The following is a 19,276-nucleotide window of genomic DNA, read 5'->3' on the forward strand; positions in this document are numbered from 1 at the left end:
AGCAAAAGGGCCTGAGAGCAGACCTTGGGGAAATTTCCCAGACATGAAGAGGGGGCCTTCAAGGGCCCTCCTTGAGAACTGAGTTAAGAGCAGACCCCATCCCTCCACCACTGGGGCAGGCATACCAGCGCGGGGGCCCCAGGCACTCACAGCGGTCAGGGGGTGTGATTGTGATGGACTGGGCGGTGAATTCATCATCGAAGTACCTTGTGTCGACCTCGGACGTGACCTGAGGTTTGAAGGGTGGCAGGAGCTACGGAGGAGAGGAGCTCAGGCTCAGGGACCCTGAGGCCAGGAGGCCTCAACCAAGGTCACCACGAGTGGGCCAGGTCCCTGAGGGTCCTGCTGGGGCAGGCAGTGGGGCTCACCTTCTTCTGGACCACGTCCTGCCAGTTGATGCTGAGGAAGAACCTGTGCTCCATGACCTCCTTGGCATCGCTGGGCCCCCCACCAAGCCTGTGCAGAGACGGCCGTCAGCACCTGCCTCCCGGAGCAGCTGGGTTGGGGCAGACGGGCTTTCGGCGCAGGCAGGCCCTGTATGGCCCTTAATGATTCTGTGTTGACCACAAACCACCACTTCACAGAGGAGGAAACCGAGGCTCAGGGAGGGAGCTCACGTGCCCAGGGTCAGAGCCAGGGAGTCAGCAACCCGGACCCACGTGTCCTCACTGCCTGGCCTTACCCTGAGTCCAGAAAGGGAGTTAGTAGGGCAGGCTCGGTTCCTATCCTGGCTCTGCCACATATGGTTTGGCAGCCCCAGCCAGGCCCAGGGGATGCCCTGTTCCTCAGTGTCCCCATAAAATAAGGCAGTGTCAAGGATGGGCCTGCCCTGGGGGGAGCACTCCCTAAGTGCCACTGTGGACATTTTCAGGGGCTGTGTGGGGACAACACACACTGCGACCCCACAAGCGAGCGCCCTTGTGGACGCTGCCCCCTCCAGGCTGCAGGGACAGTGGCAGCAGCTGGCGCTGGGCTAGGCAGGGCCAACACCAGCCCTCACCTCTGCTTGGGGTCCTTCTTAAGCAGCCCAGCAAGCAGGGACTTGGCCTCGGGGCTGAGCGTGCGCGGGAAGCGGATCTCTTCCATGAGGATGAGCTCGAAGAGGCGCTCGTGGTCCTGGTTGTAGAAGGGCAGGCGGCCGCACATCATCTCGTACATGACCACACCCAGCCCCCACCAGTCCACGGCCCGGCCATAGTCATTGTCCTCCAGCACCTGAGGACGGAGGAGAAATGAGGGCTGGGCCCGTGGCCCTGAGGCTGGCATCACAGTCCTGCCCTCAGGGCATCTGGGCTGGAAACACACAGGTCTGGGGGTTCCCCCTAACCTTGGCCTCACACGTTCCTACCCCCGCCAACCCCAGACACCTCAGGCGCCAGGTACTCCGGGGTCCCACAGAAGGTTTTCATGGTGGCCCCGTCACTGATGCCTTCTTTGCAGAGGCCAAAGTCAGTGATCTTGATGTGGCCATCTTTGTCCAGCATGAGGTTTTCCAGCTGTTGGAAAAGTCAACAGATCTCAGGCACATGCTCCCAAGGCTTCCTGCCGCCCCAGCCTTTCCTCCCAGGGAAAGATGCCTGGGGCTCCTGGACATCAACCCTCCCATGCCAGGCTGAGCCCAGCACACACAGCCTCACCCTCTGAGGCTCAGAGAGAGGCCAGACCCAACCCTCCTCACCCCCTGGCCCACACCCCGGGTACCTGGGAACAGCTGGACAGGGAGAGCCGAGAGCCAGGCCCTGTCCACCCACTGCCCCCATTGTGAACTGTGGTTCTTAAGTTCGAACGTGGGGGCACTAGCTTTCTTCTATTCTTTTTTTCTAGACTTTTTGTCTTTTAATTATGAAATATGCAGCCAGGCAAAGTGGCTCACACCTAATCCCAGCAATTTGGGGGGCTTAGGTGGCAGGATTGCTTGAACCCAGGAGTTTGAGACCAGCCTGGGCAACACAGCAAGACCCCATCTCCATATTTTTTAATATGAAAAAAAAAATTAGCCAGGCATGGTGGCACACATCTATAGTCCCAGCTACTTGCGAGGCTGAGGTGGCATCTCCCCCTGGAAGGCCCTGTGTGCCCCTCCCGGTTACTGACCATCCCCCACAAGAATTAACCTCTACTTCCCATCTGTACCACTGCACACAGACACACCTGTGAACTGTGGACTCACCTCCTCTGTGCAGCTTTCCCTCGACATTAGCCTATGAGACGCGTCCACACTGTCGTGTGTAACTGTAGCTCATTCCTAACTGCTGTGTGGCGCCCCACTGTGAGAACACTCCACAGTGGATCTGACTGCTCCTCTCACAGTGGATACTTGGGTTGTTCCAGTTGGGGCTAGAGTGAGTCCTGCTGCTGAGTGAGGGGGACACTTTCTAAGGTGAGTGTGTGTCCCCACTTCTGTGCACAAAGCTAGGGCAGATAGCTGGTGCTCAGCTTTGGTGGACACTGCCAAACTATCTTCTAAACTTGGCCGGGCGTGGGGGCTCATGCCTGTAATCCAAGCACTTTGGGAGGCTGAGGTGGGTGGATCACGAGGTCAGGAGTTTGAGACCAGCCTGGCCAACATGGTGAAACCCCATCTCTACTAAAAATACAAAAATTAGTTGGGCATGGTGGCAGGCACCTGTAATCCCAACTACTTGGGAGGCTGAGGCAGGTCAATCGCTTGAACCCGGGAGGCAGATGTTGCAGCGAGCCGACATCACACCACTGCACTCAACAGAGCAAGACTCCTCAAAAACAAATAAATAAATAAATATAAAGTAGGTATTGTGCCAGTTCACACTCCACTAGCGGCCCAGGAGTGCTCATGGGAGGCGTGGAAAGGTCCCTACTTGGGGCAACTTGCTACAGAACCACCACCCTGGACCTTGGTGGGGAGCTTGGCAAATGAGGGCAAAAGCTCAGCCCAACCTCCCCAGTGTGAGTCCCATGTGGTGTGCATGCCACAGGTCAGCCTGGTGCACACCCTGCCACTAACCTTGATGTCGCGGTATACCACGTCCCGCGAGTGCAAGTACTCAAGAGCCGAGACGATCTCTGCACCATAAAACCGGGCCCGCTCCTCTGTGAAGACACGCTCCCGGGACAGGTGGAAGAACAGCTGCGGGAGGAAGGGGTGGGGAGAGGAGGTCAGGCCCCAGCCCACCCACCTGCCCTTACCTTCCCAACACCCTGCCCTTACCTTCCCAACCCCGTGCCCCAGCGCAGTGATGTGGTGACACCTGTGTCATGAACCAGCAAGTGACAGCTAGAGGGACCAATCAAGGCAGAGCGCAGAAGAAGCTCACAAGTGACACAGCTGAGGGGGAAGGGCGAGGGTCCACCAGGAGGCACCCACGAGAGGGTATGGGAGAGACATCCGAGACAGGAGGGAGGACGGCATGGAGGCAAAGAGAAGCACACATCATGACCAAGTAACAATAGGCCATGGGCAAGCCCAGATCGGACGGATGAGCAAACCACGCATCCCAATGCAGGGGTGCTAACCGCTGCACGGAGAAGGCGTGAGGCAAGGAGTGGGTGACAAAAGTGAGGCGACTCTGTGAGGGGGAGCTGAGCAGCTGCGGGAATCCACTTCGGGAGGACACGGGAACAGAGGGCTGCTAGGTTTTAACCCTTCGGGGCTTTCTCTGGGGCCTTTAAGACCATCCTTCCCAGTGCTGTCACCCCACAGCCCTCTCCACACCTCTCTGGACTGGTTTGGACCTGACCTACCCACTCACTAGCTGTGTGAACTTGGGCAAGCCACTTAACCTCTCTGAGCCTCAGTGACTGCCCCCCAAAATGGAGACGATGCCGCCTGCCTCAAGGGAGAGGGGCACAAGATGACACTGAAATTTCCCTCCACTCTTTCGTCTCACCCACAGCTCCTCTCCATCCCGCCCCACCCTAAAGAAGGAGGCCCCAGAGGACAAAGCCAAGGCAGCCGTGGCTCACCTCACCCCCATTGGCGTACTCCATCACAAAGCACAGGCGGTCATGGGTCTGGAAGGCGTACTTCAGCGCCTAGGGGATGAAGGCAGCAGAGTGGGAGGTGGGAGGGAGGAGGGCTCTGCTGAGCCACGCCAGGGCAGGGCCCTGGCCCTGCTTATTCTGCACACATACACCCTGCCCTGGCTGGGGCCCCCGGGAGTTAGCCAGATGGGGTTCACATACCGGCTGCATCTTTTGGGGCATTAAGTGAAGGCATGGCTCTGCGGTAGGAAAGGGTTACATGCTGAACCATCTTGTCCTCTGCCTCCATCAGGCACAGCCAGGGGAGAACTAGAGCTCTTCTGAGCAACCAGGGGTCTTGTTTTTACAGTAAAATGTGTTCAACTTACACACACAAGTGATGTCTGCTGTGGCTGGGAGTGGCAAAGGCTTGGGAGCCAACTTCAGTGACAGGATGGACAGGCTGTCCGTCAACAAACAGTAGTTCTCGACTGCACTAAGGAGATCTACAGAGAGTTCCTCAGAGACTCCCATCAGGGGGTCCTTCAGCTCATGACAACTCAACTATTCTGTTTTCTACACTGAGGTACCTCATAAGATTTTATTTGAAAAAGTACTGTGGCTTAATAGGATACCTGGACAGCAACTAAGATAAAGAAATGACACATAAGCCATCCTCAATCTAGTCCATTTAACTGGTGGCCACTGGCCTTGATGGAGACTGCAGCCCAAACAGGCATCTACTCAGTCCAGGCTGACAGACAACACAATGCTAACACATCTGCTTCTATGAGCATATCTGAAAACAAAAACAAAAAAAATAATGTTTCCACTTCAACCAGCTGGGCTAAGTGCTCCTAACTCATAGAGACAGCAGCCATCAAATAACGTGATATCTTCAGTTGGTTCAAATGCTTGCATGAAGCCACCATCTATGAAGAAGCTGTCACCCTCCCACTCCCCAAGCCTGCTCACCCCCACCACGTCTTGGTTCGGATGACTTGGCAGGGCGCAGCAACACCTTGCCCTGCCCGCCTGGCCTACCCCAAGGCTGTGCTTTGTAGCAGAAGATTTGGGCTCTTTCTCTGAGCTCTGTCCAAAGGCTGGCCTCACACTGTCTGGGAAGGGGAGGGCAACTCACAGTGAGGAACGGGTGCCTGGTGTTCTGGAGGACCCGGCTCTCGGTGACTGTGTGAGCGACTTCATCCTGCAGACAGACTGCGGGTGAGGGGCTGGTGGGCAACACCACGCCTGCTCACCCCGCCCCGACCCGAGGAAGGGGAGCAAGGCCTTGTGAAATGCAATTCCATTCCCAGCCATAAATGCAGAAAATCACAGGAGTGAAAAGTGAAAGCCTGCAAACCCTCAGCAAATAGCAGACCCAGACGAGGATCATCAGTGGCTCTCTAAGCCACAGGTGAAAAGTCAGCAGGAATGTCACAATGTAAGCGCCAGGGTGCTAGGGGCAAGACACCTGTGACATCCCTGCAAGGGAGACAAACAGACATCACGAGAGCCCTGAGGTGCCACCACAGGCTGTGGGAAGTCCCACCTAGAAAGCATTCTTGCCCAAAGAAGGAACTGGACCTAACAAAGCTCTAGACAGCAGAACAGTGCTTCTTGGTGTGGTCTCCACACAGCACATCAGCACCGCCTGGGAACTGGCAGCAATGCAAGTTCCTGGGACCTACCCCCAGGCCCACTGAGTCAGAAACTCGGGGTGGGCCCAGCACTGTCTCACAAGCCCTTTGGGTGACTCTCATTCAGGTTCTAATTTGGTACCTGACTGTACAGCAGAACCACCAGAAGTGGTTCCAAAAATCTGGAGCCACCTGCAGCAACTTGAACACAGGCTCTCCCTGGGGCAAGTTTATCCCCAGGGCACACCTGAGAATGTCTGAAGTCTTTTTTTTTTTTTTTTTTCCTTTTTTTTTTTTAGCTGGGGGTCTGGCTCTGTTGCCCAGGCTGGAGTGCAGTGGTGTGAACATGGGTCACTACAGCCTCAACCTCTGAGGCTCAACTGATCCTCCCACTTCAGCCTCCTGAGCAGCTGGGACTACAGGTGCATGCCACTATGCCCAGCTAATTTATTTTTATTTTTATAGAGACAGGGTCTTGCTTTGTTGCCCAGGCTGGTCTCGAACTCCTGGGCTCAAGTGATCCTCCCACCTCAGCCTTCTAAAGTGCTGGAATTACAGGCGTGAGCTGTGGCGCCCAACCCAAAAGTCATTTTTGATTGTCATAACTTGGGGAGCTACTATTGGCTTTAGTGGGTAGAAGCCAGGGGTGTTGCTAAAACCCTGCAATGCACAGGGCTGCACCTACAGCACAGAACAATCTGTCCCAAAATGTTAACAGCACTGAGGCTGAGGAATGCTGCCTTAGGCCCAATCATCACATCAGGAATGAACAGTTAATTTGGTTGGCTCAATCATCACATCAGGAATGAACAGTTAATTTGGTTGGCTCAATCATCACATCAGGAATGAACAGTTAATTTGGTTGGCTCTGATGGCAGCACCACATGATTATATTCTTTACAGTCTTCATCTGTCAGGACACGTGATTGAGTATGGATGAGTGAAGTGACGTGTTGTCTAGGACAGGCCTTAAAGTATTCCAGAACAAGAAGGACAGGCAGAGCTAAGGAAACAAGGCTGGCTAAACGCTGATAACTGGTTAAACTGGACAATGGCTACATGGGGGTCCGTAATATTTATTTTCTTTTTAAATTTTTGAATGTCTTTGGAATCTTCCACTACAAAAAATTCAAATAAGGGAAAAACTAGAATTCCATTCCTGGCCCGGCCTCCACCTGGAATACCCTGAGCAGAGCCCTGGTCTCCCCAACAGCAACATCCTCACAGCCTCCCCAACAGGCCCCAGCCTCCCTTGACAGTACCTGCTGGGTGGGACCCCGAGGCTCTCTCTCCACAGGCACCCCCAGCCCCCACCAGAGGGTGGAGGTGGGGACTCAGCAGCAAGGCCTGCTGCTCCTCTCTGGGCCTAAGGCTCACCCTTTTCTGACTAGGGGGAATTTGTGGGGGAAATATGCCCGCGGCAGCAGAAAGCGTGGGTAAGCATCCAGGACTCAGGGTCAGCCTCCAGACCGCAGCCCCCACAGAGGCCAGCGAACGCAGTGCCCGGGGCACGCACCTTGGCAATGATGACTTCCTTCCGCAGGATCTTCATGGCGTAGTAGCGGCCAGTGGCCTTCTCCCGCACCAGGATGACTTTGCCAAAGGTTCCCTTGCCAAGGAGTTTGAGATAGTCGAAGTCATTCATGGTCTGCCAGGGACAGGGAGAGTGAGGGCAGTCAGTGCCTGGCTCATGGCCCATGGGAGAAAATTTTAACAAAAGAAAAAGGAAAACCAAAAGACACTGTTGCCAAACGGTTTAGGCTGGAGCAGGAAGGGAGGGTCCGGGCAGCAACTGTGTGTTCTGAAGCGGCCTTCAGACCAGGCTCTGCAGGCACAGGGCCTTGGGAGGGCTGGGCTCTGACGTGGGGGTAGCCAGGTCTTCACTACCTCCCAGGACGAAGCTGCAGTGGGTCCACCCAAGGTTGCTCCCTCCCCCATAGGCATGGAGCACACCCTAGGGCACCTGCCACCTGAAAGCACCCCACCCTGCAGGGCAGCCTTGTCTCTCAGCTGAGCCCCCTGAACTGTGTATGGAAACCAAGGAGAGCAGGCCAGCACTGGGGGTGGGGGTACCGCAGGCTGGCAGCCCCACCCCTGCTCCCAGCACTTACCACTTTAGCCCGTGCCTTGCTGACCGCCACTTCCATCTCCTCAGCCGTGGAGGAGTCACTGGGGGAGCCACACTTGTAGTCCATGGGGTCCTCGCCTGGGGCCCGCTGCTTGAGGCTATTGGCGACCATCTGGATGGCCCGCATCCACTCCTCCCTGTGCAGGGACACACGTGAGTCCCAGGAGCCAGGAGTCCTGGGCCTCAGAGTCGAACGGCTGAGTGCCACCTCCCAGCCACCCCCTGCAACAGGCAAGCAAATGACCACATACCCATGGGAATTTGGGCAAGATCTGTCAGAACCAGAGAGAGCTGAAGGGATCTGAGTGAAATTCCACGCCGTGTGTGGTGGCTCATGCCTATAATCCCAGCACTTTGGGAGGCTGAGGCGGATGGATCACAAGGTCAGGAGTTCAAGACCAGCCTGGCCAACATGGTGAAACCCCGTCTCTACTAAAAATACAAAAATTAGTCGGGGGTGGCATTCGCCTGTAATCCCAACTACTCAGGAGGCTGAGGCAGGAGAATTGCTTGAACTCGGGAGGCGGAGGATGCAGTGAGCAGAGATCACACCACTGCACTCCAGCCTGGTGACACAGAAAGACTCTGTCTCAAAAAAAAAAAAGTGGAATACAAAGAGCGATCACCAATTTCCCTAAAGTGACCTGGCCTGAGGGCCATTTGAAGCCAGGCAGCAGGGAAATGATCAAAAAGGAGTGACCCTCTCTTTTCACAGCCCCTTGAAAATGAGCTACCACCCTGAGCCTTGAATGAGGGAGAGACAGTGCTCCTGTGAATTCTTCGGAACAAATGACAAGCTCAAGTTTATAAGTTACCAATGTTTTGTAAAGTTAAACCAAGAGTAAGAAGCAGCATTCATTAGCCAAAGGAGCTGAAGACATTACAAGGCAAGAGCTGGCCCGCAGGACTCCCTGGAGGGGACAGTCCACTGGGAACAGGGAGTCTGCATGGCAGGGACAGAGGTCCTGGCAGCCCAGGGATGTAGAGGAGAGAAGCTGGTGGACAAGAAGTGGGTCCCAGCAGAAGGGAGCCTGGTTTAAGAACAGTTAACTAGAGGCTAAGCACTGTGGCTCACACCTGTAATCCCAGCATTTTGGGAGGCCAAGGTGGACCAAGTGCTTGAGCCCAAGCGTTCAAGACCAGCCTAGGCAACAAAGCAAGACCCATCTCTTAAAAAGCTTTTAGAAAACAAAAATAAAAAATAAAAACAGGCCAGGTGCGATGGCTCACGCCTGTAATCCCAGCACTTTGGGAGGCCGAGGTGGAGGATCACTTGAGGTCAGGAGTTCGAGACCAGCCTGGCCAACATAGTAAAACCCAGTCTCTACTAAAAATACAAAAAATTAGCCGGGCGTGGTGACGGGTGCCTGTAATCCCAGCTACTTGGGAGGCCAAGGCAGGAGGATCACTTGAACCCGGGAGGCGGACGATGCAGTGAGCCAAGATCGTGCCACTGCACTCCAGCCTGGACAACAGTGCAAGACTCCATCCCAAAATAATAATAAAATAATAATAATAATAATAATAAAATAAAGAACAATAAACTAGTTCTGTCACTCATGGTTTAGAACTTGCTGGGAAAGAACTGTCTTTGGACCGGGCTCAGTGGCTCACACCTGCAATCCCAGCACTTTGGGAGACTGAGACAGGACAATGGCTTGCATCCAGAAGTTTGAGACCAGCCTAGGCAACATGGACACCCATTTTGTAGAGACCAAAGATAAAAAATTAGCCAGGTGTGGGGGCACATGCCTGTGGTCTCAGCTACTCAGGGGGCTAAGGTGGGAGAACTGCTTGAGCCCAGGAGGTGGAGGCTGCAGTGAGCCATGATCATACCACCGCAATCAGCAAAAAAAAAAAAGGAAATAATTTTCTTTGGATACTTACAAACTGTGCTGCCTAATAAGTGAAAATGACCAGAGACCAAAATGAAAAATATATTAGGCTGAATTACACCAAATTGTCCACATCCCCCATTTTTGACCACACTGCAATTAGGTGTTTTCAACCCAACGCATTTTGAACCTCCTGTGTATTTTGCTTGTGTCTAGAAAATACCCATATGACCAACAGGAAAAATAAAATGTTCACTAAGAATGAGAAAATTCAAAGAGTGCAATCAGGCAACCTCTCAAATCCCAGTGATTTAAATAAGCCACAGAGAGTGCAACCAGCCCTTCACAGCATCTTCCAGGATGGCCCCCGCCCCAGGGCAAGTGTCACTGCTCCTGTGTTCCTGAGGCACTGGGGCCCCTACCCAAGGTCAGGCAGGGAACAAGTGTGGCTGGGACTGGGCTTCAAAATCCAAGCCGGGACACCCTGCTGTGCTGTATTCCTCCCCAGTCTCGTTTCCTGGTGTACCACATGAAACTACTTCTATTTCCATCCGTCCCACCATGCACCCTCTTCCACATTTTGACACTGCTGGAATGCAGATTCATCTCACAGTTGGGGTCTGTCTTGATTTAACTGGGCACTCCTTTTTCTTGGCACTATATGAAACAGGGTGCCTCCCCAATGACAGCGCCTTCGATTTGATGAAATATCACAGCAGTGTTTAATACACAGGGTGTCGTGAGGCAGAATGCCTGTGAGGCATCTGTGCAATGAGACATTCTGCAGCTGGGGGAAAGACTGAGGCAGGTCTGTATGCTGATTTGGGATGATCTGAGACTTCTTAAGGGAAAAAGGAAGGTGCAGGGCTGGGCAAGGTAGCTCACTCATGTAATCCCTGCAATTTGGGAGCAGTGGCTGGAGGACTGCTTGAGCCCAGGAATTCCAGACCAGCCTGGACAACATAGGAAGACCACGCCTTTATAAAAAATTTCAAAATTAAGGAAGGTGAAGAACAGTATACAGTTCTGGGCTCCTAAGTTAGAAAATAATGAACTTCTGCAGACACACGTTCACATAGGCAAAAACATCTCCAGAAGAGAAGTCATGATCCTGGAGCCCTGCCTGCCTCCAAGGGAGGGGAACTGGGAGTCGAAGGAAAGGAACAGCCTCTAATAACAAATGGGAAGCACTCGCTATCATCAACTATCCCTACTCCCACCCATTATGAAGGAGGAACTGAGGCACAGATTAAAAAAACAGATTCCAGAAAAACAGCAGTTGCTCCAGGCTCGGTAGCTGGAATCACAAAAGGCACGACGCTGCCCTCCCCACCCACTCAGAGACTGGAGTCCCCATAACCCATCTATGTCCACCCCACGGAGGCAGAGATTTCCACCTGCTTTGAACACAGTTCTGCCCCCAGAACTCATGGTGGATACTCAGTAGATACTTGGGTAATGAAAGAGTGAGGCAGCCAAAGTCCAAGTGGCCCCAGGGCCAGGGCGCAGCAGGGCCCAGTGCAGACCCGGGCAGAGCATGCACTGAGCCCTGGTGCACACCGGGGCAGAGCGGTGTTGGCTTCTGCATTCCCTTGCCCAACATCTCAAGCCAGTATTTCTCAACTTGCTTTAACCCATGCCCCCTTAGGAACAAATTACAGCCTAACTCCCAAACCCTACACTAATATTCCGGTTTTTCAAAAAAAAAAAAAAAAAAAAAAAAAAGCGGGGGGGGGGGGGGGGGCGGGGCAGGAGCCCATTCCATGACAGGCTTTTTTCTTGTTTCTTTTTGTTTTTGGAGACAGAGTCTCGCTTTGTTGCCAGGCTGGAGTGCAGTGGCTCCCAGGTTTAAGCAATTCTCCTGCCTCAGCCTCCAGAGTAGCTGGAACTAACTACAGGCACCCGCCACCACGCCCAGCTAATTTTTGTATTTTTAGTAGAGACAAGGTTTCACCATATTGGTCAGGATGGTCTCGATCTCTTGACCTCATGATCTGCCTGCCTCGGTCTCCCCAAGTGCTGGGATTTCAGGTGTGAGCCGCTGTGCCCAGCCTTCCATGACATGCTTTATCAGACATAGGAGTCCTCTCACAAATTTTAAATTTTTTTAATGCTGACTCTGAGTAAATGATGGTGGATTGGGGAAAAAAAAATCACAGATCTCCTAAGAGATACAGTGAAGATATTAAAAAGGAAAATATGTCTCTCATATATAAAGATCTTGAGAGACTGTCACGTGAAGACGGCAGATTGCAGACTAAGCTGTACAGTGTGGTATCATCTTTGTTTTCAAAGAGAGGGGTGGAGAGAACACAGATGGTCCCTCTGTGGAGAGAACCCGAATACATGAAGGACGGCACAGCCACAAGACCAGCCCAGAAGCAGCTCTGGGAGGCTACTCCGGATGGGAATCAGGAGCACAGGCCCTGGAGCCACCCCAGCTGGGGCTCCAAGAGTGGCTCTGCCACCTGGACGAGCTCAGCCCTCCCAGCTCTCCCCTCCACCAGGGCCTGGGGCTAAGAGGTTGGTGGGCTGTGGGCGCAGAGCACCGCGTACAGGGCTGGGTGGAAGGGAGGGTGCCGAAGACACTCGCAGGGGTGGGCCTAACCCCACCTACCCTGGCTCCCACTGCCCACCCTACAGAAAGCTCCAGAAATCACAGCGATGCAGGAGGTTATCTGGGAGTAAGTGGGACTCGCCTGCTGCCTGACAAGCTTCCGATCCAATTCTAACTGGACCAAAGTTGCCAGGTTGCAGCACTCGGAAATCCAGATGAAAAGCAAGGGCCTCTGTCCAGGATCCTTCTCAAGGGTTTGCAATATGGGGTCTGGGGCAAAGGGGAGCTCCCCATGAAGCTGGGCCTCAAGTATCTTCTAGCCCCCAGAGGAGAGCCCCTGGGGAAACCACGACTGTAAAAATAACAGCACAGAGTGGCCGGCTCCAGACACCACCTCACTTGATTCTCAAGAGCACTGCAATTCTCAAGAGCCAGCATTTCTGCTGTGGGGACTGAGGCACATGGAGGCAGAGTCACCTGTGAAGGTCACACAGCAGGGACGTGGCAGAGCTGGCACTCACCTGTGCACAGCCTACTCCTCCTTAGCACCACCCGCTGTCCCTGAGCCTCAGAGAAGCTGCTGAAAGCTACACGAGACTCAGGAGGGTAAAGCAGGGACCCTCTCTAGGGAAGGCTCATGGGACACCCAGCCAGGGAGCCCAGGGGCAAAGCGAAGTAAGAACTCTCCTCGGAAGCCATGATCTGCACCCGCCTTTCAGAGAGGGGCCCCCACCCCTGTCACTCAACAGCAGTCCCACGAACACCTTCCACTTGCAGAGGCTGGTACCACTGTGCATTATGGTGGAGGACTCCTGTCACCCTCCCAGCAACCCTGTGTAGTAGGTACTGCCATTCACTTCATGCTAAAATGACAAGACCGAAGCACAGAGAGGCTCATCTGCCCACCGACAGAGGCCAGGGACACAACCCAGGCACTTCTACCTCCAAGAGCACTTCCCCCATCGGTATTTTCTGGAACCTTCTCATCCTTATTTGGGCTCGGGGCCAGGGGAGGGACATGGGGCAGCCACGTTCACCACACCAACACTGGGAAGGGCACAGTACGGGGCGAGCACAGGCTCTGGGCCAGGAGCTGTGGGGCCATTGCCGCCCAATGTGCTGCCTGCCTACCATACAAGCTGGGGACCTCACAGTGGGTGAGAGGACAGGCTCTGGGGGATGGCCTGGACATGGATCCCAGCTCTGCCCCTTCCTGCAGGCAACACTGGGCAGGTTGTATGCCCTTCCTGTGCCTCGGTGGGTGAGGCACTAGAGGGTTCTATCAGGGTGAAATGAGACACTGGACATAAAGTGCTGAGAGCGGTGCCCAGCACAGTGAGGTCTCAAAAGGTTGTCATGAGAGTTCACCCAGCCGGCGTGCAAATGTGGAGCATTTCTGTGCACCAGGCTTGTTCAGGGCACTGAGGATGCAGCAGGGGACAAGCCCATCAGGGCTCCTGACCTGAAAGGGAAGACAAGTGTGTAGAAGCTCCAAGGCGGGGGCCAAACAGGGAGACTCCTTCTCAGAGGGCAGTCAGGGGAGGCCTGAGGAGATGACATTTAAACCAGGACCTGAACAATGGCCATCCCCAGTGCCTAGAACAGGCCCCTGGCACACAGCTGTGAAATAAATGAAATGGAGGGAAGGAGGCAGGGGATTGGGAGGGAAAGGAGCCCAGGCAGAGGGAACTGCGTGGCAAAGACCCCAGGGCAGGAGCAATCTGGGGTGTCTGTGAAGGCGCACAGGCGCCAGAATGGCTGGAGCCAACAGAGAAGAATGGAGGAGATAAGGACAGGGAGGAGTGGAGGAGATGAGGACAGAGAGGAGTGGAGGAGATGAGGACAGGGAGGAGTGGAGGAGATGAGGACAGGGAGGAGAGCATGCCCAGACCACTCCAGCCTCTACGTGCCACCATGTTAGAGATCTGGGTCTTATCCTCAGCACCACAGGAAGTCGCTGAAGGGTTTTAGTCAGGGGGGGAACAGGCTCCAAATTTCTGTTTTAAGTCAGTAGCTGCTTTGTGGGCTACGGACTAGGGGCAGTGAGAGGAGACCCTGGCATCCTCCAGGAAAGAGATGCTGGTGGCAGAGGAGACAGAGGTAAGAAAGGTACCAGCGCTGTGTGTGCCAAAGGCTGCCATGGGCAGGCCCTGCGCCAGTGCCTTCACGTTTACTTCCTCCTCTGCGCCTCATGACAGCCAGGGAACTGAGCCCCACTGAGGGAGAGACATGGCAGCTGGCCTGAATCCAGGGCCTGGACCCCAGCCCTGGGCCATCCTGCGGGACACCCCAGAGAGAAGCTCGGTGAAGCAGAGGTGGCAGGGCTGTCCTTCATGCACAAGCCCGTCCTCACCGCTTCAGGAGTGACGGCTGACTGTGGGGACTCTCCCCTAACCATCACCTCCCCAACCTAGAGGGGCATTTACAGCTGGAGGGCAACCGGGGCCCTCCCTGTGCACAGATAGCCTGCCTTGTGAGGAGAAAATAAATTAATATATGAAAAGTCCTCGGAACAGGATCTAACTCAGAGAATTTGTTTTAATTATTTTTTATTTATCCAACAAACATTTACTGAACACCCATTTGTGTGCCAGATACATACATAAATATAAATGTCCCACTTGGTGGATAGGTGCTATGAAGAAAAGCACAGCTGGGGAAGGGCAAGACAGCGAAGGGAGGCAGGGCAGGACGCACTGGGGCGGCAACACTGGGGCAGAGGCCTCGTGGAGTTGGGGAGAGCTGTGACGGCATCTCAGGGAAGAAGGCCTCAGACAAACGTGACAGCAAGCGCTGAGGCCCTCGGGCAAGAGATGTGCTAGGCATGTTTAAGGAACAGCAAGGAGACACGTGGCTAAGTGAGGGTGCTTGTGGTAGGAAACGCTTCTGGAGAGGTCGCTGGATCATACAGGACTCTGCAGGACACAGCACAGACCTTGGAGTTTACTCTGAGTGGGAGTGAAAGCCATTCAGAGTTCTAAGCAGAGAAAATACATGATAAGATTTACATCAAGGCCGAGCATGGTGGCTCACGCTTGTAATTCCAGCATTTTGGGAGGCCGAGGCGGGAGGATCACCTGAGGTCAGGAGTTCGAGACCAGCCTGACCAACATGGAGAAACCCCATCTCTACTAAAAATACAAAATGAGCTAGGCATGGTGGTGCGTGCCTGTAATCCCAGCTACTCAGAAGGCTGAGGCATGAGAATCACTTGAACCCAGGAGGAAGATGTTGCAGTGAGCCAAGATTGCGCCATTGTACTCCAGCCTGGGCAACAAGAGTGAAACTCTGTCTAAAAAAAAAAAAGAAAGAAAGATTTACATCAAAAAGATCACACATGGCCAGGCACAGTGGCTCATGGCTGTAATCTTAGCACTCTGGGAGGTGAAGATGGGCGGATCACTTGAGCCCAGGAGTTCAAGACCAGCCTGGGCAACATGGTGAAACCCCATCTCTACAAAAAATACAAAAATTAGCCTGGTGTGGCAGCAGGCGCCTGTAGTTCTAGCTACTAGGGAGGCTGGGGTGGGAGGATCACCTAAATCCGGGAGATTGAGGCTGCAGTGAGTCGTGATTCTGCCACTGCACTGCAGCCTGGGCAACAGAGACCCCGTCACAACAACAACAAAAAGATCATACTCACCTGATGCACTATTAAGTATTCTTGCCTGCCAAGACCAGGGGTCTGCAAACTTTTTCCATCAAGGACCAGAAAGCTGGGTGTGGTGGTTTGTGCCTATAATCCCAGCACTTTGGGAGGTCGAGGAGGGAGGATTGCTTGAGACCAGGAGTTCCAGACCAGCCTGGACAACATAGCAAGACTCTGTCTCCACAAAAAAATTTAAAAATTAGCCAGGCATGGTGGTGCGCACCTATAGTCCCAGCTACTCGGGATCCTGAGGCATAAGGATGGGCTAAGCCCAGGAGTTTGAGACTGCAGTGAGCTATGATTGCACCACTGCACTCCAGCCTGGGCAACAGAGCAATAACTTGTCTCTAAAAAAAAAAGTTTTAAATTTAAAAAATTTTAATCAAAATTTTAAAAGGGCCAATTATTAAATTTTTTAGGCTTTGCAAGCCAGTCTTTGTCACAACTACTTAACCCAGCCATAGTAAGCCAAAAGCGGCCAGACTACTCATGAACAAATGGACATGGTCATGTTCCAATAAAACTTTATTTACAAAAATGGAAGGCAGGGCCATAGTTTGCCAACCCTGTTCCAGGCCTAATTCTAGTTTACAAGAAATACAGACATGGGGAACAAAAGTAAACAACACCAAAAGGCAATAATATGACACACCCAGAAGGTGTGACATTCTAAAAGACAACTAGCCTGGCTTGTCAAAAAAAAAATAATAATAATAAATAAATAAATAAATAAATAAATAAAAAATCAATGTCTTGGGGAGGGAAAAAAAGACAAAGGGCTGAACTAGATTAAATAAAACAAGTCAAAGAGACATGTACCTTGCATGAATACTGGTTTTAAAACAACGTTCTAAAGGTTGCATATCCTTCAAAAGGTAACTAAAGAAATTCAAGTACGGCATGGATAAGGAGAAGTTACTAGTAAACAAAGATTATAATCATCTCAGGCGTGACAGCATCATGATTCTGTAGGAGAAAGTCCTTATTCTTAGGAGATGCCTGCTGAAACACTAAGAAGTGTCACTAAGTATGAACACAAGTTCAAGTTCAGCATAAAACACAACCAGATAAAGCAGACACAGTGAATGCGGGACTGCAGAGTCTAGGAGTGGGGCGCCTGGACGTCCATTCATTATACTATTCTTTCAACTTTTCTCCATGTGAAACACGTCTGCAGTGAAGTAGGGAACAGGGAGGAGGGTCTCTCCAGCTGGAGAGGCAACCAGGAGCCCAGTAAGGAGACGCTGCAGCACCTAGCCAACAAGCAGTCACCGACTGGCACCCACCTGCCCTGCAACCCCTGCCTCCCTCCCCAGGCTTAAGAGAGGCCAGCTGACATCAGCCTGTGTGGGCCAGGGCTGTGAGGACAGCATCAGTCAGCCAGGAGCAGAGTGGAGGGGGCCTCCCTCTTGCTAGGTTTCTGGTTCACCCCCTCCACCCACCCATAGTTAAGGTCAGAAATCTGGGACCTGGTCTCTTAGTCGTTCCAGCAGTTTTCTCTTTGGCAACAGCAGCAGGTACCAAGAAGAAAAGGCAGGTGGGGCTCTCCAGCCTACAGAATCTTGGTAAAGGAAAGGGCATGTTGTCTTGTGAAAATGGAAACGAGACCATCTCTCCTGCCTACTAAAACACCTTGTCAGTTCCCCACTCCCATTCCAGGCTTGAAAACTGTGCCAGGTACTGCTGCATCAGCTGCTCCTATTTATCATCCCCCTGCATCGTGTAACTACCCTGGGACAAACCCCAATTTACAAAGCGCCTGCCAAGCCCTGTGGGGATCTCCACCTGGAGTCCAAGGCCTTGGCTGAGCTCTCCAGCTTCAAGCGCCTCCACTTCCCCTCTTCCAACACTCCTGGCCCCTTGGTTCTCTGGTGACACAGAACCCCCTGTGGTCCCTGGAATGCATGAGCTATTTCACCTCCAGGACTTTGCATATGCTGTCCCTTCTGAACTTTTCTCCTTGCTATCTCCGTGGCCAACTCCTATCCAGTCTTCAAAACCCAGCTCAACACCCAGGACCTATACACCTACTGGTCTTGATCTGTTTTTACTGGCCATTCATGTTTTGGTCCATAGTTTTCAACTGAGTAGCACCTCAGCTGGCTTGAGATGGTAATTTTGTTCCCCTCAGTGGGGCAAGTATATTTTTTACCTTGGGAGGATGTGCAACAATAATTATAGTATAGATTATAGTAACAAGTCTCATGATATTGTGGGTTCCTGAGCTGTACTGTCCAAGAAGGTAGCCACTAGCCATATGTGGCTCTTTAAATCAATTAAAATAAACTAGAAAAAATCCATTCCTTGGTGGCTGTATTTCAAATGCTCAATCAGCACAAGCAGTCAGCACAGCCAATCGGCACAGGCAATTGGCACAGGTGCCTACTGGACAGTGCAGATAAAGGGCATTTCCACAATGGCCAGAAGTTTTCTTGGACGGCACGATTTTAGGGCTCTCCAGAGGGTCTGCTGAAACCTTACCCCGTAGATAAGCTAGAAGACTGTTTCTCAAAGTGAGGCCCAAAAGGACAAAGTGGGAAAAAGAAACATTTCCCACTGATTACAAAGGCAAAGCTCCTAATCTATAAAGAGCTAATACATAAATAAGAAAAAGACCAACTACCCAATAGAAAAATAGACAGACAATACAGACAGTTCAGAATAGGAACTCACATGGCCCTTGAGGGTCAAACTCATCTACAGAGAAAGAAAGGAAAGTTAAACACCCCGAGGTGCTGAATTTTTCCACTGCTCAGACTGGTACAAATCCAAATGTTTGAAAACACAAGGCCATGGGGGCACTCTCAGACATCGCCTAATGGAAACATCGCAAAACCACAAACTCATTTTCCCTGTGCCTCGGCAATCCTGCATCTAAGCACTCGTCACACAGGTCTACCTGTGCACATATCAAACGAGACAGACTCGGCTATTTCACTGCAGCATTCCTTATAATGAGCCAAAGGCTGGAAACAACCCCAGTCATCACAATAAAGAACGGCTAAATAAACACACTTGGGACACGCATGTCCAACTGTCTGGAAAAAAAAAAAAAAGAAAGCAAAACATGAAACAAAGCAGCTGCATCTCTCCATATATCAAGGCAAATTCCCCAAGGTACACTGAGGGAAAAAGCAAGTCCAGAAGCATGTACAATGCTACCTTTTGTATTTAAAAAAAAAAAAAAGGCAGCTGGGCACAAAGGTCTCCCTCTGCTCTTCGAGGGTACCTAAGAACAGTGATTAACCGGGGGGCAGGGAGGTGGATGGAAAGGGCAGGGTGGGGGAAGCTCCCACTAGACACCTCCTTATACTGTTTCAATTTTGAAGCAGATGAGTCTTTATCATCTCTTCTGATTACTAAATTGATCTTTTTAAAATGACTCTCTGGACCACCTGCCTCAAAATCAATAGAGATGCTCATTAAGAATGTAGTTCCTGCCAGGCAGGGTGGCTCACGCCTGTAATCCCAGCACTTTGGAGGCCGAGGGAGATCACCTGAGGCCAGAAGTTCGAGACCAGTCTGGCC

The 19,276-nt window shown here is 52.4% G+C and overlaps 1 protein-coding gene across 3 annotated transcripts in view; it reads right to left on the minus strand.

Annotated features, from left to right (window-relative positions):
• AKT2 (AKT serine/threonine kinase 2) overlaps window positions 1–19,276 on the minus strand; it is a 52,816-nt gene that overhangs the window by 2,561 nt on the left and 30,979 nt on the right. For 2 of the 3 annotated variants that reach the window (XM_024236797.3, XM_054538916.2), the window contains 9 exons: window positions 7,691–7,844; window positions 7,096–7,227; window positions 5,081–5,146; window positions 3,943–4,011; window positions 2,984–3,106; window positions 1,368–1,496; window positions 1,001–1,215; window positions 369–456; window positions 151–253 (listed from right to left, as the gene is read on the minus strand). In XM_024236797.3, coding sequence (XP_024092565.1) covers window positions 151–253; window positions 369–456; window positions 1,001–1,215; window positions 1,368–1,496; window positions 2,984–3,106; window positions 3,943–4,011; window positions 5,081–5,146; window positions 7,096–7,227; window positions 7,691–7,844 — 1,079 coding nt within the window. The remainder of the gene's footprint in view (window positions 1–150; window positions 254–368; window positions 457–1,000; window positions 1,216–1,367; window positions 1,497–2,983; window positions 3,107–3,942; window positions 4,012–5,080; window positions 5,147–7,095; window positions 7,228–7,690; window positions 7,845–19,276) is intronic. The other variant, XM_063719498.1, reaches the window with a different exon arrangement.

The sequence above is a fragment of the Pongo abelii genome, chromosome 20 (genome assembly GCF_028885655.2).
Source record: "Pongo abelii isolate AG06213 chromosome 20, NHGRI_mPonAbe1-v2.0_pri, whole genome shotgun sequence".
NCBI classification, from domain to species: Eukaryota; Metazoa; Chordata; class Mammalia; order Primates; family Hominidae; genus Pongo; species Pongo abelii.